Source organism: Typopeltis vanoorti, chromosome 5 (genome assembly GCF_054136105.1).
Source record: "Typopeltis vanoorti isolate ZY-2024b chromosome 5, IOZ_Tvanoo_1.0, whole genome shotgun sequence".
Taxonomy (NCBI): Eukaryota; Metazoa; Arthropoda; class Arachnida; order Uropygi; family Thelyphonidae; genus Typopeltis; species Typopeltis vanoorti.
Genome location: NC_143553.1, coordinates 133,086,597 through 133,107,534, shown reverse-complemented (window position 1 = coordinate 133,107,534; position 20,938 = coordinate 133,086,597). Strand labels below are relative to the sequence as shown.

Sequence of the window (20,938 nt, the reverse complement as noted above, 5' to 3'; positions counted from 1 at the left end):
GCAGGAATAGATGATATTCGACCTGAAATGCTGAAGTATGGTGATATAAAAGTCTTACAGTGGCTGCACTGCATAGTTCAGATAGCCTGGATAGAGGGACAAATTCCCAATGATTGGAGTAGAGCTCTAATAGTACCCATATATAAAAAGGGAAATAAAACTGAATGTAAGAATTACAGAGGTATTTCCCTACTGAGTGTTCCTGGGAAGATCTATGCAAGTATACTTGAGAAACGGTTGAGAAGAATTGTGGAAGAAAAGCTCGAAGAACAAGCTGGATTCAGGCCAAATAGCTGTCAGGATCAGATCTTCACTTTACGACAAATTAGTTGAGAAAGCATGGGAATATAACAAAGATCTGTATTTAAGTTTTGTCGATCTGGAAAAGGCATATGACAAGGTGCTAAGAGAGGAGCTATTCAATACGCTACAGTTATATGGTCAATGGGGCATTATATCAAGCAATTCTTAGTCTTTATTTGAGTTGTAAATCAGCAGTTAGAATTGAAGGAAGTACAGGAAGATGGTTTAATGTTAAATCTGGTGTGAGACTCATTATCGCCTCTGTTATTCATTATCTATATGGATCACATTATGAAGGAAAGTGGTATTAAACATGATATCAAAATTGGAGATATTAATGTCAGCTCTTTGCTTTATGTGGACAATGTTATACTTCTAAATAAATCCGCTACAAGTTTGCAAGATTCCCTGACTAAATTGAATAATTGTTGTAATAGGTATGGTATGAAAGTCAGCAATAAAAAGACAAAGACAATGAAAATAGGCAGAATCATTGAAAATGTCAACTGTGTTGTGAATGGAGAACCTGTGGAACAAGTAAAACATTTCAGCTACTTAGGCACGATTTTTACTGAAGATGGTAAATTAAATATGGAAATAGACAACAGAATCAACAAAGCTGGCATGGTAGGAAGTCAATTGAATAAATTTATATGGAATAACAGAGAAATTAGTTGGAACACTAAATTAGCTTTATACAAGACAGTGTGTAAACCAGTTTTAGTTTATGGGTCTGAGAGCTGGGTCAGTAGTAAAACACTTGAACAAAGACTAGAGACCGCAGATATGAGAGCCCTGAGAAAGATTAGAGGCGTGAACAGATGGCATCAATGGCAATATCATATTAAAAACTAGGATATTAGGAAAGAACTTGGCATTATCAGCATCCAGGAATGCGTTAGCAGAGCTAATCTCAGGTGGTATGGTCACTTAAACAGAATAAGCGAGGAAAGATTAGCAAAACAAGTGTTCTCTGCCTGGTTGGCAGGAAAACGACCCAGAGGAAGACCAAGAAATAGGTGGATTGATATGGTACAAAGTGCCTTAGACGATAGAAATATAAGAGCTGATAATATTGGAGTCTTGACAAGTAACAGACTGATTTGGAGGAAAATTGTAGATAGGAAGTTAGTAATTGTGTAAATTTTTTATGTAGTAGTATCATATCCTGTACACCCCTTGAGGGTAGAAATCAGGAATTTGATGATGATGAAAAAATAATTAAAATAAAAATCTTGGCATTTACTCATGGTACTAATGTATTAGGTTTATAATCTTTTGTGGGTGAGAATAAAAAAAAAATTGTTCAACACAAATAATATTTCATTACTAGTTTTCACATCTTCATTTGTTGTTTAATTTGTGGCCATGTTGTACTCAGTGGCCCTTTGGCCAAGTAACTTGATCTTTCAAATAATTCACCATCTTCTTAATGTGATGATAAGTCTCTGGTTAAACCTATGTGCACTGTCTGCTATAACTGCCACAACTATACTTGTGCCTTCTCTGGTCATTTTGTCTGCTATTCAGTATTTAAAAATACAGTGGCATCACTGTGCCTCAATAGTTTACTGAATAATGACTATACTCTTTAGTGAAAGAGTTGAGTTTGAATCCCATCTAGGATGTGCAAAACCTGTATAGGATCTTTTTCAGCTAAAGGCGATTTAGTTTTATCTTCTTTAGCAAATTGATTTTTTTTGTTACTCTGTCCTCCATTTCTAATTTTTTTTTCTATAGTCTTAACTTCTGTGTAGATTATTAGCTTTCTTATACATGCATATTATTATTAGCATCTGATCCATAAACTCAAAGGGGGGGGGGGGTCATTGTGGGAGGTCCATGCTCTGTTGTGCAAAAAAGATCATTCAACCTTCTTTTTGTAGACAACTTCACATGCTCTCCTGGCTTAGTCAGTGGCTTCTTCAGATTTTGATATTTGTTTTCTAAAGATCTATTTGGGTGTTTTATTTTTTTTTTAATCTACAACTTCATAGCTAATGCTTTGTCTTTGATCTTTTTCAAAACTATAGTAACATTTTTTTTTTCAATGTAATATTCATTTTTGTTTATCTTATCCAATGGGTGATTATCACTTCCTCTGCTGATTACAATAGGGACTCTTGGATCAATCTTTGAGGCTTTTTTCTTGTTTTGTGTGTGTGTGTGTGTGTGTGTGTTTTCCCTAGTGAATTTTACTTATGTTTATGTTAAAACATTGGTTTATGTTAAAACATTTATGTTAGTAAGTAATGATTAATCTATGTTCTGGTTGTAAAAGTAGCAGGTACATCATTATTATTAATCTTCTCCACTCTTTCCTCACTACAAGGAAGGGGGAGTTTCTGGTATTTATTTCATACTCTATTGCCTAGTCTCCAACAAGAGTCAGCTTTTCCTTTTTGTTTATGTCAGTTGTCCTTTTTTTAATTACCCAAAACATTTTGCTTTTGCTGCTGCTTCCTTACTGGACTTTTCATTGGGAAGAGTCGCATATAAATCTCATATCATATAAATCAATCTCTAAGAGAGTCTCCCATAGTCGCATATAAATCTCATTGTCCAATTTCCTACTTTGAGATATTTCCAAATGTGACTTAAAATGGACTACCATTCAAGAAGTTTAATAAAGGGTTCAGAAAGACTTATTTTTTTTCTTACTACTCTTCTTTTTAACACTAATTTCTTGGTGTATTTCTCTACCATTTCCTCTTCTTTTTTCCAAGCAGGGAACTTGTATAATCAGATAATGTTCTATTGGGCATTGTTTGATTATGTTGTCATCAATGTTTAGGCAATTTCACCCAATATGGAATATAATTTGTCAGCAAATCCTAAACTATCTGTCTAGGTGGGTATCTCATATTTTATTTATAAAGGAAAATATTATCATCAAGTTGAACAAACAACCATGAGATACCTTATTTCATCAAACTTGGCCAGTTTTTAGTAATTCCATTTGAGCTCCAGATTTTTACCATCTTATTTCCACACCTTCCTATTTTGTAGCATTTTAGATGTTTTTGACATTTGGTCTGGTTCTTGGAATGAATTTCATAAGATTAAGAGCATCAACTAATGCATAAAATTCACCATAGAACTTGAAAGAGATAACTTCTTGATTGTCTTATATGTCAGAATATTTAGTGGGGTGTTGCTACAGACCCAGGAGCACAGAGGGTGGGGACCAGGAAATGTTTAGACAGTTGAGTTTGGCAAGTGCAAGAAGAATGGTTGTTATGGGAGATTTTAACTACAGTAGTATAAACTGGGGAGAGGAAGATGCATGTAGCAATAAAGGAATGGAATTTCTAGATTTCTTGAGGGACAAATGTCTTAGGCAACATGTAATAGAGGGAACAAGAGGTGCAAGAGTTTTGGATTTGGTTATGGCATCAGAAGAGTTGATAATAACTGAGATGACATCTCTCCCACCAGTTAGAGAGACCATATGGTTTTGACTTGGAAAATGAATAGACATGCAGGAGTATCAAAGAGACGGGAATGTATGTGAAATTATAAGGCAGGTGATTATAATAGTCTAAGATGTCAACTTGGGGAAGTTTCATGGAGGGAGGAATTAGAAGGCTGGGATATCATTAGTGCGTGGGAAATTATGAAAGAATATTTGTTAGCAGCAATGGTAAGTTGTATACCACGAGTGAACAAGAGGACACAATTTGGAGTAAAGTGGATGACAAACAATATTAACCTCCCTACCGGCCAATGTGGATGAAATAGTGACACCAAATTGTACTTCTTGTCCATGTTATTCAATGGGTTTTAGAGCTTCGTATCCAGATTTATCTCAACGTCTATAGACGTCGTGGCCGGTTGGGGGGGTTAAACAGGAATTGAATGCAAAAAAGATATAAGGAATATATGGAAGAGATATAAGGAGACAGGAGAAGAGAAGATGCATGAAGAGTATAAGACACAGGCCAGAAGAGTGACTAGTATGTATGGTAAGGAAGACAAAACTGGAATATGAGAGGAGATTGGCCCTAAGATCCAAAGGAAATCCTAGGGAATTTTTTAGATATGTGGCCAGTAGGAGGAGAAATGACTGTGGAAGAATGATATTGTGGGATAAAAATGGGAATAGAGTGACTGATGCAGAGGACATAGTAGAATTGTTCAATGAACACTTTATTGGAGTATTTCATTCTGGAGGAGTTAGTTTTAATGCTAGAGGGATTGGGCAGGTTTAAAGGTACAGGAGCAGAGTGTGTTTCAAATACTGAATACTCTGGATGTCAGTAAAGCTGTGGGACTGGATGGTATTTCACCACGAGTTTTGAGAGAATGTGCTAGGGAACTGACAGTGCCTTTGACCTGGCTTTTCAATGAAAGTCTGGCTGCGGGAAAGGTGCCCATGGAATGGAAGAAAGGTAAGGTAATGCCATTGCATAACGGTGATAGCAGACTGGAAGTGTCTAATTATAGGCCAGTTTGTGTGTCATCAGTAGTTAGTAAGATCTTGGAGAAAGTAGTGAAGGACCGTATACAGCATTGGGCAGATGAGGGTAATGTTATCTGTGAGAGTCAACATGGATTTGTGAAGGGGTACTCTTGTTTTAGCAATGTACTAGCCTTTTATGATAAAGTTTCATGAACATTAGATGAGGGGAAAGGCATATACTGCCATTTTCTTAGACTTAACGAAGGCATTTGACAGGGTGCCACATGATAAGCTGATATTTAAGTTGCAGCACATGGGTCTGGATGTCAGATTGGTCAACTGGATTCAGGATTGGCTGTCTGATAGGTATCAGAGAGTTGTGTATGGTGGGGCAGTTTCGAGGAAGCAGAGGATTACAAGCGGGGTCCCACATGGCTCAGTACTGGGACCTATATTGTTTAACCTTTATATCAATGACATTGTCCGTGGATTGCAAAGGGATATTCAGTTGTTAGTGGATGATGCGAAGCTGGGAAGGGTTATTAGTAATAGTGCAGATGTGGTAGCCCTGCAAGAGGATTTGAATAAGCTAGATAGATGGACAAATGAATGGGGGTGTCGGTTTAATGCAGCAAAATGTAAGGTCTTGAGGTTTGGGAAACATCGATGGGACACTGCATACTCTATGGGAGGAATTATACTGGAGGAAGTAGGGGAGACAAGAGATCTGGTGTCGATGATTAATAGAAACTTGAAATTTAGGGGACATATTGCAAAGGTGGTGAAGGTAACACAGAGGATTGCTGCAATAATGAGAAGGACACTGATAAAAGTTATAATTCTATAAAAGTTATTCCTGCAAAGATAAAAGTTATCATTCCGTTGTATAAGACCCTGATCAGACCACACTTGGACTATTGTTCTCAGATTTGGTCCCCTGGATTTGAAGGAGATAAATTAACTGTGGAAAGGGTACGAAGGCAGATAAGAAAGATGGTTTCAGGACTGTACAATGATAGTTATGAGGATCAGCTGAGGGAATGTGGACTGCAGAGTTAGGTGGATAGAAGAAGGAGAGGTGATATGATTGATACTTTTAAACTGTTGAGAGGTGGTTACAGGGTGACACTGGGGAGTTCTTTCGCTTGGTTGAACAGTGTGAAGGAGTGATGACAAGAGGCCATCCCTGGAAGTTATGAAAGGAAACTGTGAGCAAGAGGGTGAGGAGTGGTTTCTTTGCATGGAGGGTGGTTGAACCATGGAAAGCATTGTCTGATGGAGTGGTGAGAGCGAGAACGGTCAGTGAGTTTAAGGAGTGGTATGATAGACTTTGTGTTTCTTGGGGGGGGGGGGCTCTCCTTGATGAGGCTTGATAGACTTTGTGTTTCTTAGGAAGGACCTCCCAAGATGAGTCTTTTGACTCCATAGAGGCCTGAATAATATAATAATAATGTCATCTCCGTGATAATTTTTTGATTTCTCTATCTATGGAATTCCCACGTTTACTGAGAGATACATACAACCTGACTTTCATTATCTATCTAGTAAGAAATTTGGCATTATCGAGACCCTTGCCAATCAGTGTTACTTACACTGACAATGAATTACTTGCACAAGAGTATGATCATATTAAGAGTGATCTCTTTGTTCTAATGGTTACAAATTTTCTGTTATCTACTGTTAACAAAGTCTCAATCATCAAGCCAAACAGCCTTTTGATGAAAGTCATTATAGGATTATTGTTGCATATATTAAAACTTTTCCAGGAAAAATAGCTCATGTGTTAAGAAAATTAAAGTTTGTTGTCTCCTTTTCTCCAATTAAAACACTTGCCTCCTTGTTTCCTTCTACCAACGTACACCCTTAGTCATTGCCAGATGTTTACAGCATTCCATGCTCATGCAGCCTGAAATAGTTTGGCTACTGGTTGTTCTGCCAAAGTTGGGCATGAAGAACATGTGAATTACATCTACCTCCATAAACTTGGTAAGTCTGGACTAGAAAATCATGGTATTAACATACTTTAGATTACCATATTAAATGGCATGATAATAGTCCTTTTATATCACAGACCTTATAAATTAGGAAGATTATTTAAAGAATCCTGTAAAGTCTTTCTACATCAACCAAATCCTAATAAGATTGATTCTCCATCTGCTTTTTTGCATTGGAGAAATAGTAATCCAAAAGACTATAGTAATTTAAGCAATTTCTTATTATTGTAACTAGTGATCATTAACAAAGATGTCACTTCCAAACATGAAGTTATATGATTTGAAAATTGTTAGATTTATTGTTTAGTTTGCCCAGTATGGCTCTCATGATTAACAGCAAAGAATATTAGCTGTTATTTTATCTTAACATTACGCAGGCACTCAAGTTTAAAAACAAATTGTATACACGTTATCATTGTAATTAAGAAGTATTTGTTCCGTAGTTTCAATGATTCAATAATGATATCTTTAAAAATAAAATATTACAATTATAAAAGATTATAATTTTTTGTTGATAACTATGCTGCTGTTTACAGCTTTCTAAACAAGTCTCCTCAAATCTTCAAAAGGCCCCAATCACCACAAACTAGAAAACTCTATGCATCTTTTCAGGATGGATCTGTACAGTTTCCTTCATCACATGAACTTTTGGAAACAATATTTCATGCCTGGTGTCTCATCAAGGATGAAGACATAAAAAAGAAATGCAAGGAAAACTGGAAACAGCAAAAATTGAGAGAGGAATCCAAACTTCAGGTTTGTCTATTACTTAGCACACTTACTGTTACATAATATAGTTGGATCTCCATGTTTGCAGCTGTTATGTGTCAGCACTTCCCATGAAAACATAAAATTCTGTGAAAATCTATACTCTCATCCAAACAGTCCTGGATGTTTTCTGCATATGCTTAAACACTCTTACACAACCGTTAACAGAAAAATGCATTAAAATGTTTTAAGTGTGTTTTACAATAATGAGTAACATATTAGACTCATGTTTCAAAAATCCCACATCAAAATTTTATTACATAGTTTTAATCAAGTCATTCTCCCAGGTTATTAATCACAGAAGATTCAGTCTCCTCAGTATTAGGGGTCTCAAGGGCTAGAGAAGAATCAGGGTTGGCCAATGTTGAGATTTCTGGTTTGTGGGGGGGGGGGGGGGGGTACAGTATGAGAGGAGCTTTAGGCATCAATATAAAAGTTGCCCATTTTGGGCACATTGTGATTGGAAGTTGCTGCTGCTTTTGTTTGAACTCATTGAAGATAATGAGTTGTATGATAATGCATCACTCTGCATTATCATACAGAGGTGACACACTATCTATCTTTCTCACACATTTATGCTACATGATCCCTAACATGAATCTGAAATCTCTTGCTAGACAATTCATGTTACCTCTCAGGTCATTCATACCTTTATACTATCATTTCATCTATGTTTTTGCCTTGCTTCATTGCCATCATCCTACTCTGCATTTGAATCATTTGAATTAGGGATGCTGCTAAGAAAACCTTAGTGCTATGACATAGCAGTTAAAGTGATTGACCACATACATTCATACTAACGGCTAGTGTGGTGTGACTGTATTTCCTTTATGACAGGCAGTCTCAGAGGAATGCATATGTGGTTATCACATTTCATTAGAATTCTCATTTCATTTAACAGATCATGTCAGAAACTCAACAAATGAAGTGTTCCCTTCTCAAAATGAAATTTAAATAGTAGCGATGCTAGGATGAAGCCTTGCAAAAAATAGATTGAAGGATTGCTTATCTTCAAAATATTGATTCAGACATTTCGGTTACTGTTTTGCTTGTTTGTAAAAGAAAAGCAGTGATTGAAACATTGTTTTTTTTTAAAAATTGTCCATTTTATGTTCAGTTATTTTCACAGGATCAATTTTTTAATTATGTTTGTTGCCTTGACAATCTTGCATAACAATTATTGTAAGATTGTCAGGGCAACAAACAGAATATAATATTTTCTGACATCTGTAATGTTATGAAAATATCGAAATTCATTTCTAAAAACTATTAAACTCATTTCAGAACTACATGATACATGAATGTTGAAAACAATATGCAGAAATTGTTTGAACATTATTTCATTGTTTATTATACTTTCAGATTACTTGAAAAACTTGTTACCCAATAGATTTGTTTTCCAATGAAGCATGGCTTCATTGGAAAACTTATTCACTTATTTCCTTTAGCATTAGTAAACTAGAGCATTCAGTGCACTTTAAATGGAGCTGATTATTTTCATAAGTTCAAGTTCCTGTTTGTACTTTTTTAAGATTTTCTGTTCTTTACATGCTGAAGTAGTTAAAATTCAAGAGATGGGAAAACAACTAATTAAACAGATCAATAAGTTGAGTCACATTGCAGTAATAAAAATCCTGAACTTAGTTTACACATTTTTTTTCTTTTTTTTAATCACTTCTTTGAATTGTAAATTTTTCATTCTTTAACATTTTGCTGCATAAATTTTTGCTGTATCAATACACAGAATTCTTTAGAAAAGATTAATTATAATCTTACATCGTGTGTGTGTGTGTGTGTGTGTGTGTGTGTGTGTGTGTGTGTGTGTGTGTGTGTGTGTGTGTGTGTGTGTATTCTTGCTGTTGAATCAACTATCTCAGCTTCAGCTATTATATTATTTCTCATTCCTTTATATATATAGGAGCAGAAAAAGAGAGCTAATAGTGCAGTGTTAGCTTATAAAACTTGGAAAGAAACAAAAGGTAGCAAATTCTTGAAGCAGAAAAAAAAGCTTAAAGAAGAAGCAGAAAATAAGTTGAAAAAGGAAGCAGAAGAAAAAAGAGAAAAGAGGGAGGATGCCAAATTAGTTAGTATTTGCACTCTACTATTTATAAAAGTTCCTTCATCTTTATGATTAAGATGTAATATCAAAAATCTGATTAAACCACCAGGTGATTAGAAACAGAGAGAGAGAGAATATAATAGAAACTATGATTTATTATGATTTATGATTTATTTGCAATTAAAAGATTGGACTGATGATGAAAGTTTTTAGTGCTAATTGTAATACTTACCATCTAGGGAATCCATTTAAAGGAAGGCATCTTTCAGGTAAGCCACCAGTTGAACCATTTCCAGCATATCTCTGTGGATATTGTTGATCCCTTCAGTGTTACTACAGAGAAGGAAAGAGGTCCCAGATATATGTTTGTTGTGGACACCTCATTTCTCCAAAGCATTTCCGATCCCTGACTAGAAAGCCAAGATAATTCTCAGTATTTCATTGATAACATTTGTGGATATAGTTGTCCTGAGTTGTTGATTGATGTGGGTCCAAAAAGTTTACCTGAATTGTTTTTGCACAAGTTTGCAAACTTTTTTAAATGTCAAGAAATTATTTACCATCTCATATTGGCCTCAGTGCAGTGGACTTTGTAATTGAAATGAATTCTTTCAAAACTGTCTGACTTGAAGGCAAAAGATTAGGATTTACATCTTTCCATAGCCCTCTTTTTCTCTCTAGTAATGTTTATGAATTCTAGTGACATACCCAGTACTGGAGAAAGGCCCATGTTTGCAAGATTTGATCATATTTTCCCTTCTTATTCCCTTGAGTCTTTCTCCTGATGTAGGATACTGAGACATCAATGAATTTTTAAGGAATATTGGTAAAAAAAAAAAAAAAAGAGAAAGAAAGTTTATTCATTTTTTTTTATTGTATTCTCTTAGTTAGTGATAAAAGAAATGAGGGAATCTTCGTCCAAGAAACATAGGTTTACTATAAATATGTGCAGAAAGGGAAAAAAAAAACACATATAGAGTTGTGGAGATTCTTGTAGATAAACTTATATGTTGGTTACACATGACTTTAAATTTTTCAGGAAATAACTTATACTGAAATAGTAATTAAAAAACTTTAATCAATACCTTCCTATATTTCGGCAATGTTACATTGCCATCTTCTGGGAACATAAATCTAGTATTGATTAAAGTTTTTTAATTAATATTTTAGCATACATTATCATTTCCTGAAAAATTTAAAGTCAGAGTTGTGAAGAGATTATTTCTTTTAACTTTAAACTGGTAGATATCAAATACTTGATATTACACATTCAAATAAAATAAAGAAATATTACTGTGAGAAAGGCATCACAATAATAGAAGTTATTGATAGGAAATTGTTAGAAAGCGAAGGGATTTTCAAAAACCAAAATGAAAATCATTCTTTTCCATCTAGGGAAAAAAAAATAATAATACTTCAGGTTCTTTCTATAAGGAGAAAAAAATGGAATATCCTTGATCAGATACATCATTTTTCTTTGATCAAGCTGCCTATGTTATTCAGACTTGATAAGATCAAGATTTTGATACTTTTTATTGAAAGGGAAACAATATCTGAAATTAATGTTGAGGATTCTGGGTGTGAAATCCACAGTCACTTGATAGGGAATTTGCCTCAATTTGCAATCATCTAATGGGAAAATTGGTCATTTTGAAAGTGAAGACATATCCCAGTTGCTTTCAGGTTTCTATGCTAGAGGAATTGAGGTTCCTTCAGATTCTGTTTAATATTTGATCTTAAATATTCTTTATGAATATTTAATATTCTTAATAATTATTATTCTCTGTCAGCCTAGTTGGCTGAGTAGTTAATGTGCCTACTCCCCAACAAACCTGCTATAGGTTCTAATCTTGTCTCGGGCATGTTGTTGTTTTTAGGTTGGAGATGAATTTCTTTGTCCAGTGTGAGAACACTGCTATGGTTAATTGGAGACTTGAAAAGTTCCATGTTTAGTTTATAGAGCAGGGTTTCTGGATTATGTAAAAAAAAAAAAGAAATCAAAAATAATAAATAAAAGTATTAAGTAAAAGATTTAATAAACTGATATAGGTAATTAAAAAATCACTGCATTTCTAATGTATTATAGGTCTGCAACCATTTATGGGTGGGAATCTTATAAAAATATAATAAAATTGGTTTAATCCTTTATCCAAGTGTGAGCAAACAAAGTTTGCGCCTGAAAGTATCTTCAGGACTGGGGTAAGGTGGTACAACAACAAGGTGTTGTACCACCTTACCCCAGTCCTGAAGATACTTTCAGGCACAAACTTTGTTTGCTCACACTTGGATAAAGGATTAAACTAATTTTATTATACTCTAACCAAGTGAAAAATAAACTTTCAACATCTTTCTCTAAATCCAGAGTAATTTATTAAAAAAGGGTGGCACACCATTTGGCAACTCCTATAGGTAGAGATGACCTGCTAATGCTTTTGCCTGGTATCTCCACTTGGGCCTGGCTCCCACTGAAGAGACCTCAATAAAGGTCGAAACTAGTCTGGGTAGTGGCCCATCCCTTAATGCATAACATTAGACATATCCGCAAGGAGATGTGTTTTGCATTGTAGGAGATACTGAGATAGGAGTGTTGGTAGCTTGCTCCACCTTTGCAACGAGTTGCCCTGGTATTGTACCACCTTACCCCAGTCCTGAAGATACTTTCAGACGCAAACTTTATTTGCTCACACTTGGATAAAGGATTAAACCAATTTTATTATACTCTAACCAAGTGAAAAATAAACTTATAAAAATGTCTGCGTATTCTTTAAGGCTGAAATATCGAAAACAAAAATCATTGTTGAATTTGTGCAGAGATATCTGTAATTTTAGTCTGATTATTTAAAATAATGAAATATTAAAAGAAAGGCTAGCCATAATGATTTTTATATGAACATTGTGAAATAAATTTATATGAAGTTTTGCCTACTGACAACCTATGTAAAGATGTCTAAATGAATTGAGGCATCTTTACATAATTCCTCTTTAGACAGATTTCCTTATTATATTGATTTTGAATGAAACAAAAAATATATACAGTCAGTCCTCAACTTATACAACTTGCTGGATAACTCACTTTCAGTTGAAAAGCTATACTAAAGGCTATTTGCATCCCAGACAGGATTTGAACCTAGAACTTTCTAACCAAAGGGCATCATTAAAAATAAATGAACTGCAGAGGCTAAGTTTGACTATACCAACCAAATGAATTTCCTGTAATTATTAGTTTTTAATATGTCCCTGAAACAGATTTTTCTCTCCATCTACATAGTTTGGTTTCCATGGTAGCACATCCAGGATTTGTGGCATGCTCACTTCAAGGTGAAGTATAACATGAGACAATTTGTTCCTACTTGTGGCAGACTTGTTGATCTTATATTTTGTTGTTTTCATCTTCGGATGTTTGGTCATAAAGTTTCATGCCACTCCATGTGTATAAGGGAAATTAACAGGTTAGCATACTTTTGCTTCACAGGAATTTCTCTTAAAGAAGTAGAGGATAGAATAAGTAATGCTGTAATGCTCATCTCATTCTATGTTTTGTCAGAATCAGTTATTAGTGTTATTTTCTGTATGCTCCCACCTTGAAGGTTGAAGGACTACTTTGAAGATTTAGTTGAATATGTCCTTTAGCTTGGAAAAGACCTGTGGGTTGATTCTTATCACTGATATGTCATCATGGAATAAAAGAGCTTTTTCAACTGAAGGTAAGTTATCTAGTCTCTTATATTGATCCCATACATGAGAGGTAGAAGAACCTGTAAGTACATCACTGTGTGTGTGTGGGGGGGGGATATAGGTAAGGGTTAGGAAAGAAGTTTATTGACATCTTTCCTGAAGAGTTGTAGTTTGGGAATACATACTGCTTGAGGAAGGCTGTTCTAGAGGGGCGGAGGCAGATAGAATAAAAGAGGAGGAGAAGCAGGGTCAGTGGGTTTGCATTTGTATTGAAAAAGGATGTTATTTTTTTTTCTTCAAATGCTTTGTTATACTTTCTGAACAACAGAGGTTGTAAAGTAAACAAGAATTTTGGGTGTGATGGGGGAAGGAAGGAAGGCCTTCATGCTAGCAAGGTTAATTTCTGTGACTTGCTCGTGTTTGCAAGTGTTTGGATCTGAAGAGTGAGAGGACTAGTAAACAGACTGTGAAAATGGAAGAGTAGAAGTTCCAGAGGTCATCCTAGTTGGTACCTTTGTAGTGTCAAAGGACACTAGGTTGAAAATGGTTGGAGAGAGAGAGGACATTTTATATGAGAGAGAACTTGCACAATTTTGTGATTGGAGTATTGAGAGGAGAGGTGATTAGTATTTTGTATCTGGAAGGAGAACTGTTTAAAAAAAGATCAAGGATATTGGGAGAGTGGTGAGAGTTATCAGCAATTTGGGTAAGTAGATGTATGATTTGTGTTAGGTCATTGCGTATAGCAAAATTTCTGCATCTTTTCCAGTTTAATCACTTGTTGGAAAAGGGGAGCCAGCTGAAGTTCTGAACATTAAGATCACCTAGCAAGATGACTTCACTATTTGGATAGTTTACAGAAAGTCAAGCTTCATGGATAAGAAAGTAAAGAGGTCAGAGTGATTTCAGAGTTTGGAAACTGGTAAGTATAGTAGTTGAATGTTACTGAATTGGGCAATTAAAAAACCTTGAGCCAGAGGAGGCGAAAAGCAGGAGATGCTAAATTTGTCATTCTCTGGCAAGCATTGTCAGATCTCATAAAGGCACAAATGCCACCCTTGGCAAAAAGAATCATGAAGTGTGTAATTTGGATGTTGAAGGTAAACTGTGGTTGCTGTAGCTGCATTTTGGGTTTCTCCTCTAAAGTAGGAGATTTGATCTAGATGACTGTAAGTGATGATGTACGATATTTATGTTGGAGGTAGGCCATGGATGTATGTAAAGTGGATGTGAAAACGAGTTTTTATTAATTCTGGTATGTTTTGTATATTATGATTAGTATATTATTATGATTCAGAGTGTCACTGTCAGTATTTGTATGTGTTATTTTTTGGCTCAAAGTTAGATGAAAGATAGCTTAGGGATATGCGGTGAAAGGGGGATAGGCTCTTGGATGTGTCACCCTGCAGAGAGTGACCAGTATCCTTGCTATAAAGTGATCTCAGTTGTGCCTCCCACATATCACTTAGGCTTCCTCTTCAGGCATGACCTAGCAGAGTTTGTGGAAATGGGATTATGAGCCAACTAACCCAGACACCTTCTGACTTATTACTAACAGGGTTGGGCCCATGCACTATCTGGTTATTGGCATACAGTACTACTGTTTTTATTGATGTGTCCTCAAAATAGAGGAAGTTTTGGGTCTCTAAGTATGTTTGGTATGACCTTGAAAGGTGTCACTCGCACTGCATGGAAAAGGGAAGGAGAAAGACAGTGAATATACAGCCAACTCTTATTACAGAAACATGCACTATGGAATTCAGTGAAATTTTTTAGAATACCACAAAAGTATATAAATATGATATGATATGACTGTGTAATTGCCACACCCTACACTACAAGGAACAATCATCAAGTTTTGATCTAATTCTTCTTTGTTATGTGCTATGCTTCTAATGTTCCATGTAGCATATTTCACTCTATTTCATTCATATATATATATATATATATATATATATATATATGCGTTCAGGAACATTGACTCGGTTGTTTTGATACATTTTTATAAAGAGATTTAATGACTAAAACTGAGAATAATTATAAGGCTTTAATGATATCAAACACTACTAGTTTCGGCTTTTGACAGCCTTCTTCAGGTATCTTCTAAAAATAGGAGATTTTTAGAAGACACCTGAAGAAGGCTGTCAAAAGCCGAAACTAGTAGTGTTTGATATCATTAAAGCCTTACAATTATTCTCGGTTTTAGTCATTAAATCTCTTTACCGCATTTTTACTTTCCCGCAATTTACATTTTCCTGCCATTTACGTCATTTTCCATTGGTCCCGTCTTAAGGCCTATTCTTACGATGTATTTTTTCCCCCACCATTAACAACTTGATGTGGACGTTATTTCCCATGATTTGTCGTTTTTTCTCGGGTGGCAACACTGATTTTTGAATCGATTTCCTCTCATTCAAATCGATTTCTGTTCCCATATGGCGTTGCTTTCGGCTGTAGTTTCGTTTCTGCCATCACGGTGACGTGCACGCTTACAGCAGTGATGTAGTAATGAGTGATACCATGATTTTTCAATCACAGTACAAATTGATACTGTGAAGTTTTCATATTGGTAATTTTAAACTGTCAGTAGCTCGTGGCACCCGTAACGTGTTGTGATGTGATTTCACATTCACGGTTCTGTATTGAAATCGTGAACAAGAATCATACGCAAAGTGAAATCGCATTCACATTTCTACCAAGTAACAGTTGTTACTCGTGAATATTAGATATCAGTGAATAAACCACAATTCATGAAATATTGCTTCATTAGCTTGCAGTGTTGGTGTTCATAGTCGCAATTCAGAAGCACTTGGTATGTTGCAGAATTTCTGTTACGTAATTTAGTGTGTGATAATTGCTATCAGGTTGTGGTGGTGGATGATCCATGTTAGTAACATGGAGAAAAAAGACAGAAAATGTATTTCGGTAAAAGAAAAAATGGAAATTCTGCGACATGTAGATTGTCATGCCAGAATACCTGTGCAATTAGCAAAAGATCTTGGACTCTCCATGTCCACTTTGAACATGATAGTAAAAAGTAGGTCAAACATTGAACTCAATGCAAAGCAGTCTGCCTCTATGTCAAAAAAAATGAAAATATATCCGTACATCGACATATGATGAATTGGATAAACTTGTGGCAGAGGGTTTGTTTTTCTACGAGAGTGTTGGGTATTCCAGTTGAGGGTACTATACTTTGAGTGAAAGCCCTTGAATTTGCTGCGACGTTAGGGATTAATGGTTTTACTGTCAAATGGATGGATTGATCTTTTCAAGACTCGTCACAATATTGTGTATAATCATGTGTGAACTAAAGACTATCATTCAGGATTATATTGTGTATAATCAACATGAACTAAAGACTATTATTCAGGATTATGAACCAAAAAATATTTCAATGTTGATGAAACTGGGCTCTTTTATAACATTCTGCCAACTAAAACGTTGTGTTTTAAAGGAGAGAAGTGTCACGGTGGAAAACTCAGCAAGAAGAGGGTAACTGTTTTGCTCATGGTCAATGCTGATGGATCAGAAAAGTTACCTCCACTAGTAATTGGTAAATTTAAAAAGCCAAGGTGTTTTAAGAATGTGAAAAATCTGACTACTAAGTATGATGCCAACAGCACAGCATGGATGACCTGCAGCATCTTCACATCCACCATGCATGCTCTGGATGCTAAAATGGGGACAAATCACCACAAAATACTACTGCTGCTAGACAAATGTCCTGCACACCCTGAAGATCTGAGCTTGGAAACATTAGATTAGTGTTCTTTCCCCCAATTGTTCAAGTGAGCTTCAGTCATTAGATCTGGACATCATCCATGCATTTAAATGGAAATACAGAAAAATGCTTGTTGAAAAAGCTGTGTTTCTGCATGATAATGGCATGGATCCAAAACAAATGACCATATCAATCCTTGATGCCATGCATTATGTGGCCAAAGCATGGTTGCATTATTATTATTATTTGACACCTCCAGGGAGTCCAAAGACTCATCGAGGGAGGACACCTGCTCTACAACTCTGTCTCAACCACTCAATCCACCAACTGACTGCAACTACACCAATGCCATCTACCACCACCACCACCACTAGTATTTCCACAGACAACACAAACATCCATGCCCACGGCAGGATTCGAACCTGCAGCCTTTTGGCTGGAGAGCGGATACGCTAACCACTTGGCCAGCCAGGCTGGCCAAAAAGCACCCTGCCAAGTACTGACCTGGCCCAATGCTGCTTAACTTTGGTGATCGGACGAGAACCGGTGTATTCAACGCAGTCTGGCCGCTGGCTTCCTGAAACCATATCCAACTGTTTCCGGAAGGCAGGAGTTAAGTTTGTGGAAGAGGAGGAAGAAGAAGATATGTCAGAGCCCAACAGCTGGTATGTGATGGACTAGTCTTCTTCATTTCAAGACTATGTTGATGCTGGTGTGATCACATCAATGGTACCAAGTGTAGAAAAAGACATCCTGTCCGACTACCTTGGTGAAGAAGAAGACTGTGATCAAGAACCTACCATCCCTATTAGTAAAGAAACAATGGAAGCTACCTCTGTTTTGAGGCGGTATATTGCAAGTGCATCAGGAGATGATGAGGCATTTAATGCCTTATACACTGTGGAGAGGCAGGTGGAACTTAGAGTGCAGAAAAAGCAAAAACAATCAACAATTAAAGATTTTTTAAATAGATAAATGTAAGTAATTTAAATTCATTTATTATCAGTTATTAAATTTTGTAATCTAGTATGTAGAATCACATACTAGCAGTAAGTCATCTTTTAGCCTTTTTTAAATGTTTTTTCACATTTCCTGCTATTTACACTTTTTTCCATCATTCCCCTGAAAAGTGTTAAAAAAAGGGTTTTACTGTATTGGAGAAAGATGAATCCTCTTCACCTTTCTCCAATTTCTCCAATGACATTCTCCTGTTTCTTCAAATGTTTTGGTTCTGTTCTGACCTCTTTTTATGCTTATTACTGTTTTCTCATATAGGCTGTATAGCGATTGTAATAAATTTATAGGCGAGTGGTATTTAAGTATATCGAAAAGTTTATATCTGTCTATCTTGTCAAAAACTTTTTTATAATCTATGAATAATATGTGTGTTTCTAAGTGGAATTCTCTTTTCTCAATTAGTTTGAGGCTGAATATGGGATCTATTCAGGAACTTCCTGTATAATTTTTTCTAGTATAGGGTTGTTTCATTATTTTGGCATGTATCTTATAACTCGTGTTTAATAAATATATTCCTATGTAGTTGTCACAATTATTCTTACTTCCTTTTTTAAAGATGATAATCACAGTTTAATTGTTCCTGTCACTTGGTATTCTTCCAGTATATATTTTGTTTATTGAAGTAAGTCATTGGTGAAATTTATGTTCTGCATATTTTGTAAGTTTTCTTGGAATTTTATCTTCTCCTGGTGATTTTCCATTTTTCATTTCTTTTAATGCTTCATTTAATTCTGATATAATGTTATTTGGGAGGCTATTATCAGTTACATTTTCTAAAAAAATCTTTTATATACTTATTCTGACTGTTGGTTTCCTTTCCACAGTTTATAATAATGATTATGGGGATAGATTGTGAGTATGTGGATTACAGACTCTGGTTAACAGGAGAAAGAAGGTGATGTGATAGAGGTCTATAAACTTCTAAACGAGTGTTATAGGATATTATTTGATGAAATTTTTCATTATAACGACAGTGGGGAGAGAACATAGGGGCATCTATGGAAAGTTAAATTTGTTTGCAGTCAAGAAAGGATAAGAGCTAAGTTTTTCTCTCACAGTGCAGTGAGTGAGCAGAATAGTTTGCCTTTAGAGGTAGTGAGTGCATATAGGGTGAATGAGTTTAAGGGAAGGTATGACAGCTGGTTTGGGTGATCGATAGCTGCCTCCCTTGATGAGTCCTTGATTCCCTGTAGGTCTCAGATGATAATGATGATAATAATAATCTATCCATTGTTGGTCATCTGTCTCTCCAATATCTATTTTTTCTTTTGTTTCTTTCTTAAAAACTTTATTGCTTTATAGATTTTGGGTTGTGGTTTATATATTTCTTTTTCTAATTTACTAATATAATTATTCTAACTTTTTCTATGAAATTTTATTCTCTCTCTTTTTGCTATTGTTCTTTTCCTGTTATAGTCTATTTCATCTTCCAGTTTTCTTGAGGTAAGATATTTAATATATGCAGTTCTTTATCTTCAGTTATATGCTTGATTTCATCATTTCATATTTGGAGTCCTTGTTTCTTTTCCATTTTTTTTCTTTTTCCTAGATTTTTTTTATACTGCTTTATGTATAATCAGTGTCAAACTTTTCCATTCTTCTATCTTTTCTTTCCATTCTGTATTTCTTTGTTTTCTTGGTATGCATTCTTTTTTATTTTATTTTCTGTTTATAGTAATAAATTTATTTTATATACATGTTTTCATTGTTATTTGAGTTTGTTTTCTTTTTCCAGTTTGGCGATATTGTTATACTTTCGATTACCAAATGATGATCTGAATTAATATTATAACCTCTGTAAACTCTTATATTATTTATTAATTTTACTAGTTTATTATTGGCTATCAAGTAGTCAATTACTAAGTTTTGATTTCTAGCTGACTAGGTAAATTTATGAGAGCATCTTATGTCTAAAAATCTCTTCATTATTCTTAAGTTATTGTAAGATGCAAATTCTATTAATCTTTTTCCATCTTCATTGAGATAATTTTTTTCTGCAATTACCCATTACAGATGATATTGATTCAGTACAATGCGTGCATTTATGTTGCCTGCTATTAGTATAAAATCATTTGGGTTTATTTTATCTAAAATATATCCTGTAATGACTTATTAAGTTCTTCAATTTCTTCATCTTCTGCTGGGGCATATGCTCTTATAATTGTTAGATGACCTCTTTTTATTTTTATTCTTGTTTCTAATAATCTTTCACTGCAATAGTTGTAACTTTTGCTTTCTTTTCTCTCCATGCTTTCTTTATCCATATCATTAATTCTGATCTAGCTCTCTCTCTCTCTCTCTCTCTCTTTTCACTTCCAACTCCATAACATATCTGTATATAATGTTCACCATTTAGTTTTGAGCAGGATAAAATTCAATTTTATCCTGCTCAAAACTAAATGGTGATTATTTCTTATTTTAAATCCTTTGCATACTCTTTTATCTTGAATCAGAATGAAGATATTGTTACCAACAATAACAGAGTCAGTATAACTTTTAATTTCTTGTGTCTTTTCTCTATGTGACTTTGTGTGCATCTTTTAAGTTCAAACATGATATTAGTAATGACTAGCACATATCCTGAACAGAAATCCAGCAAGTAATGCTTAAAGGTAAGCTAAAATGCACAAAATGGACTTCTGTGACACTCTACTGTTGATTTAGTCAGTTGTCCAGTTTATATAAATTATAAAGTGAATATCACTATTCAACTAAGGTCTTGATATGGCCACATCTAGATTACTCTGCTCAGGTGGATGTCTTGAGGATGAGGAATTGGTGAGAGGATCCAAAGGCAAACAAGATGGTGAGTGGTTCATGGAATGCTCCCTGTGACAATAGATTAAGGATTTGTGGATTGTAAAAGTTGGTTGATATGTGGAAAAGAGGGGATATGTAGAAACCTTTAATTTACTAAAAGGGTTTTATAGGATTGATGCAGAGGACATATTTCAGTACTTAGCTGGAGGGGCAGAACAAGGGATCATTCCTGAAAA

General features: G+C 35.0%; 1 protein-coding gene across 2 annotated transcripts in view; it reads left to right on the top strand.

Annotated features, from left to right (window-relative positions):
* LOC150106826 (uncharacterized) overlaps positions 1-20,938 on the top strand; it is a 153,688-nt gene that overhangs the window by 102,622 nt on the left and 30,128 nt on the right. For both annotated transcript variants that reach the window (XM_090392737.1, XM_090392736.1), the window contains exons 6-7: positions 7,236-7,455; positions 9,386-9,550. In XM_090392737.1, coding sequence (XP_090248863.1) covers positions 7,236-7,455; positions 9,386-9,550 — 385 coding nt within the window. The remainder of the gene's footprint in view (positions 1-7,235; positions 7,456-9,385; positions 9,551-20,938) is intronic.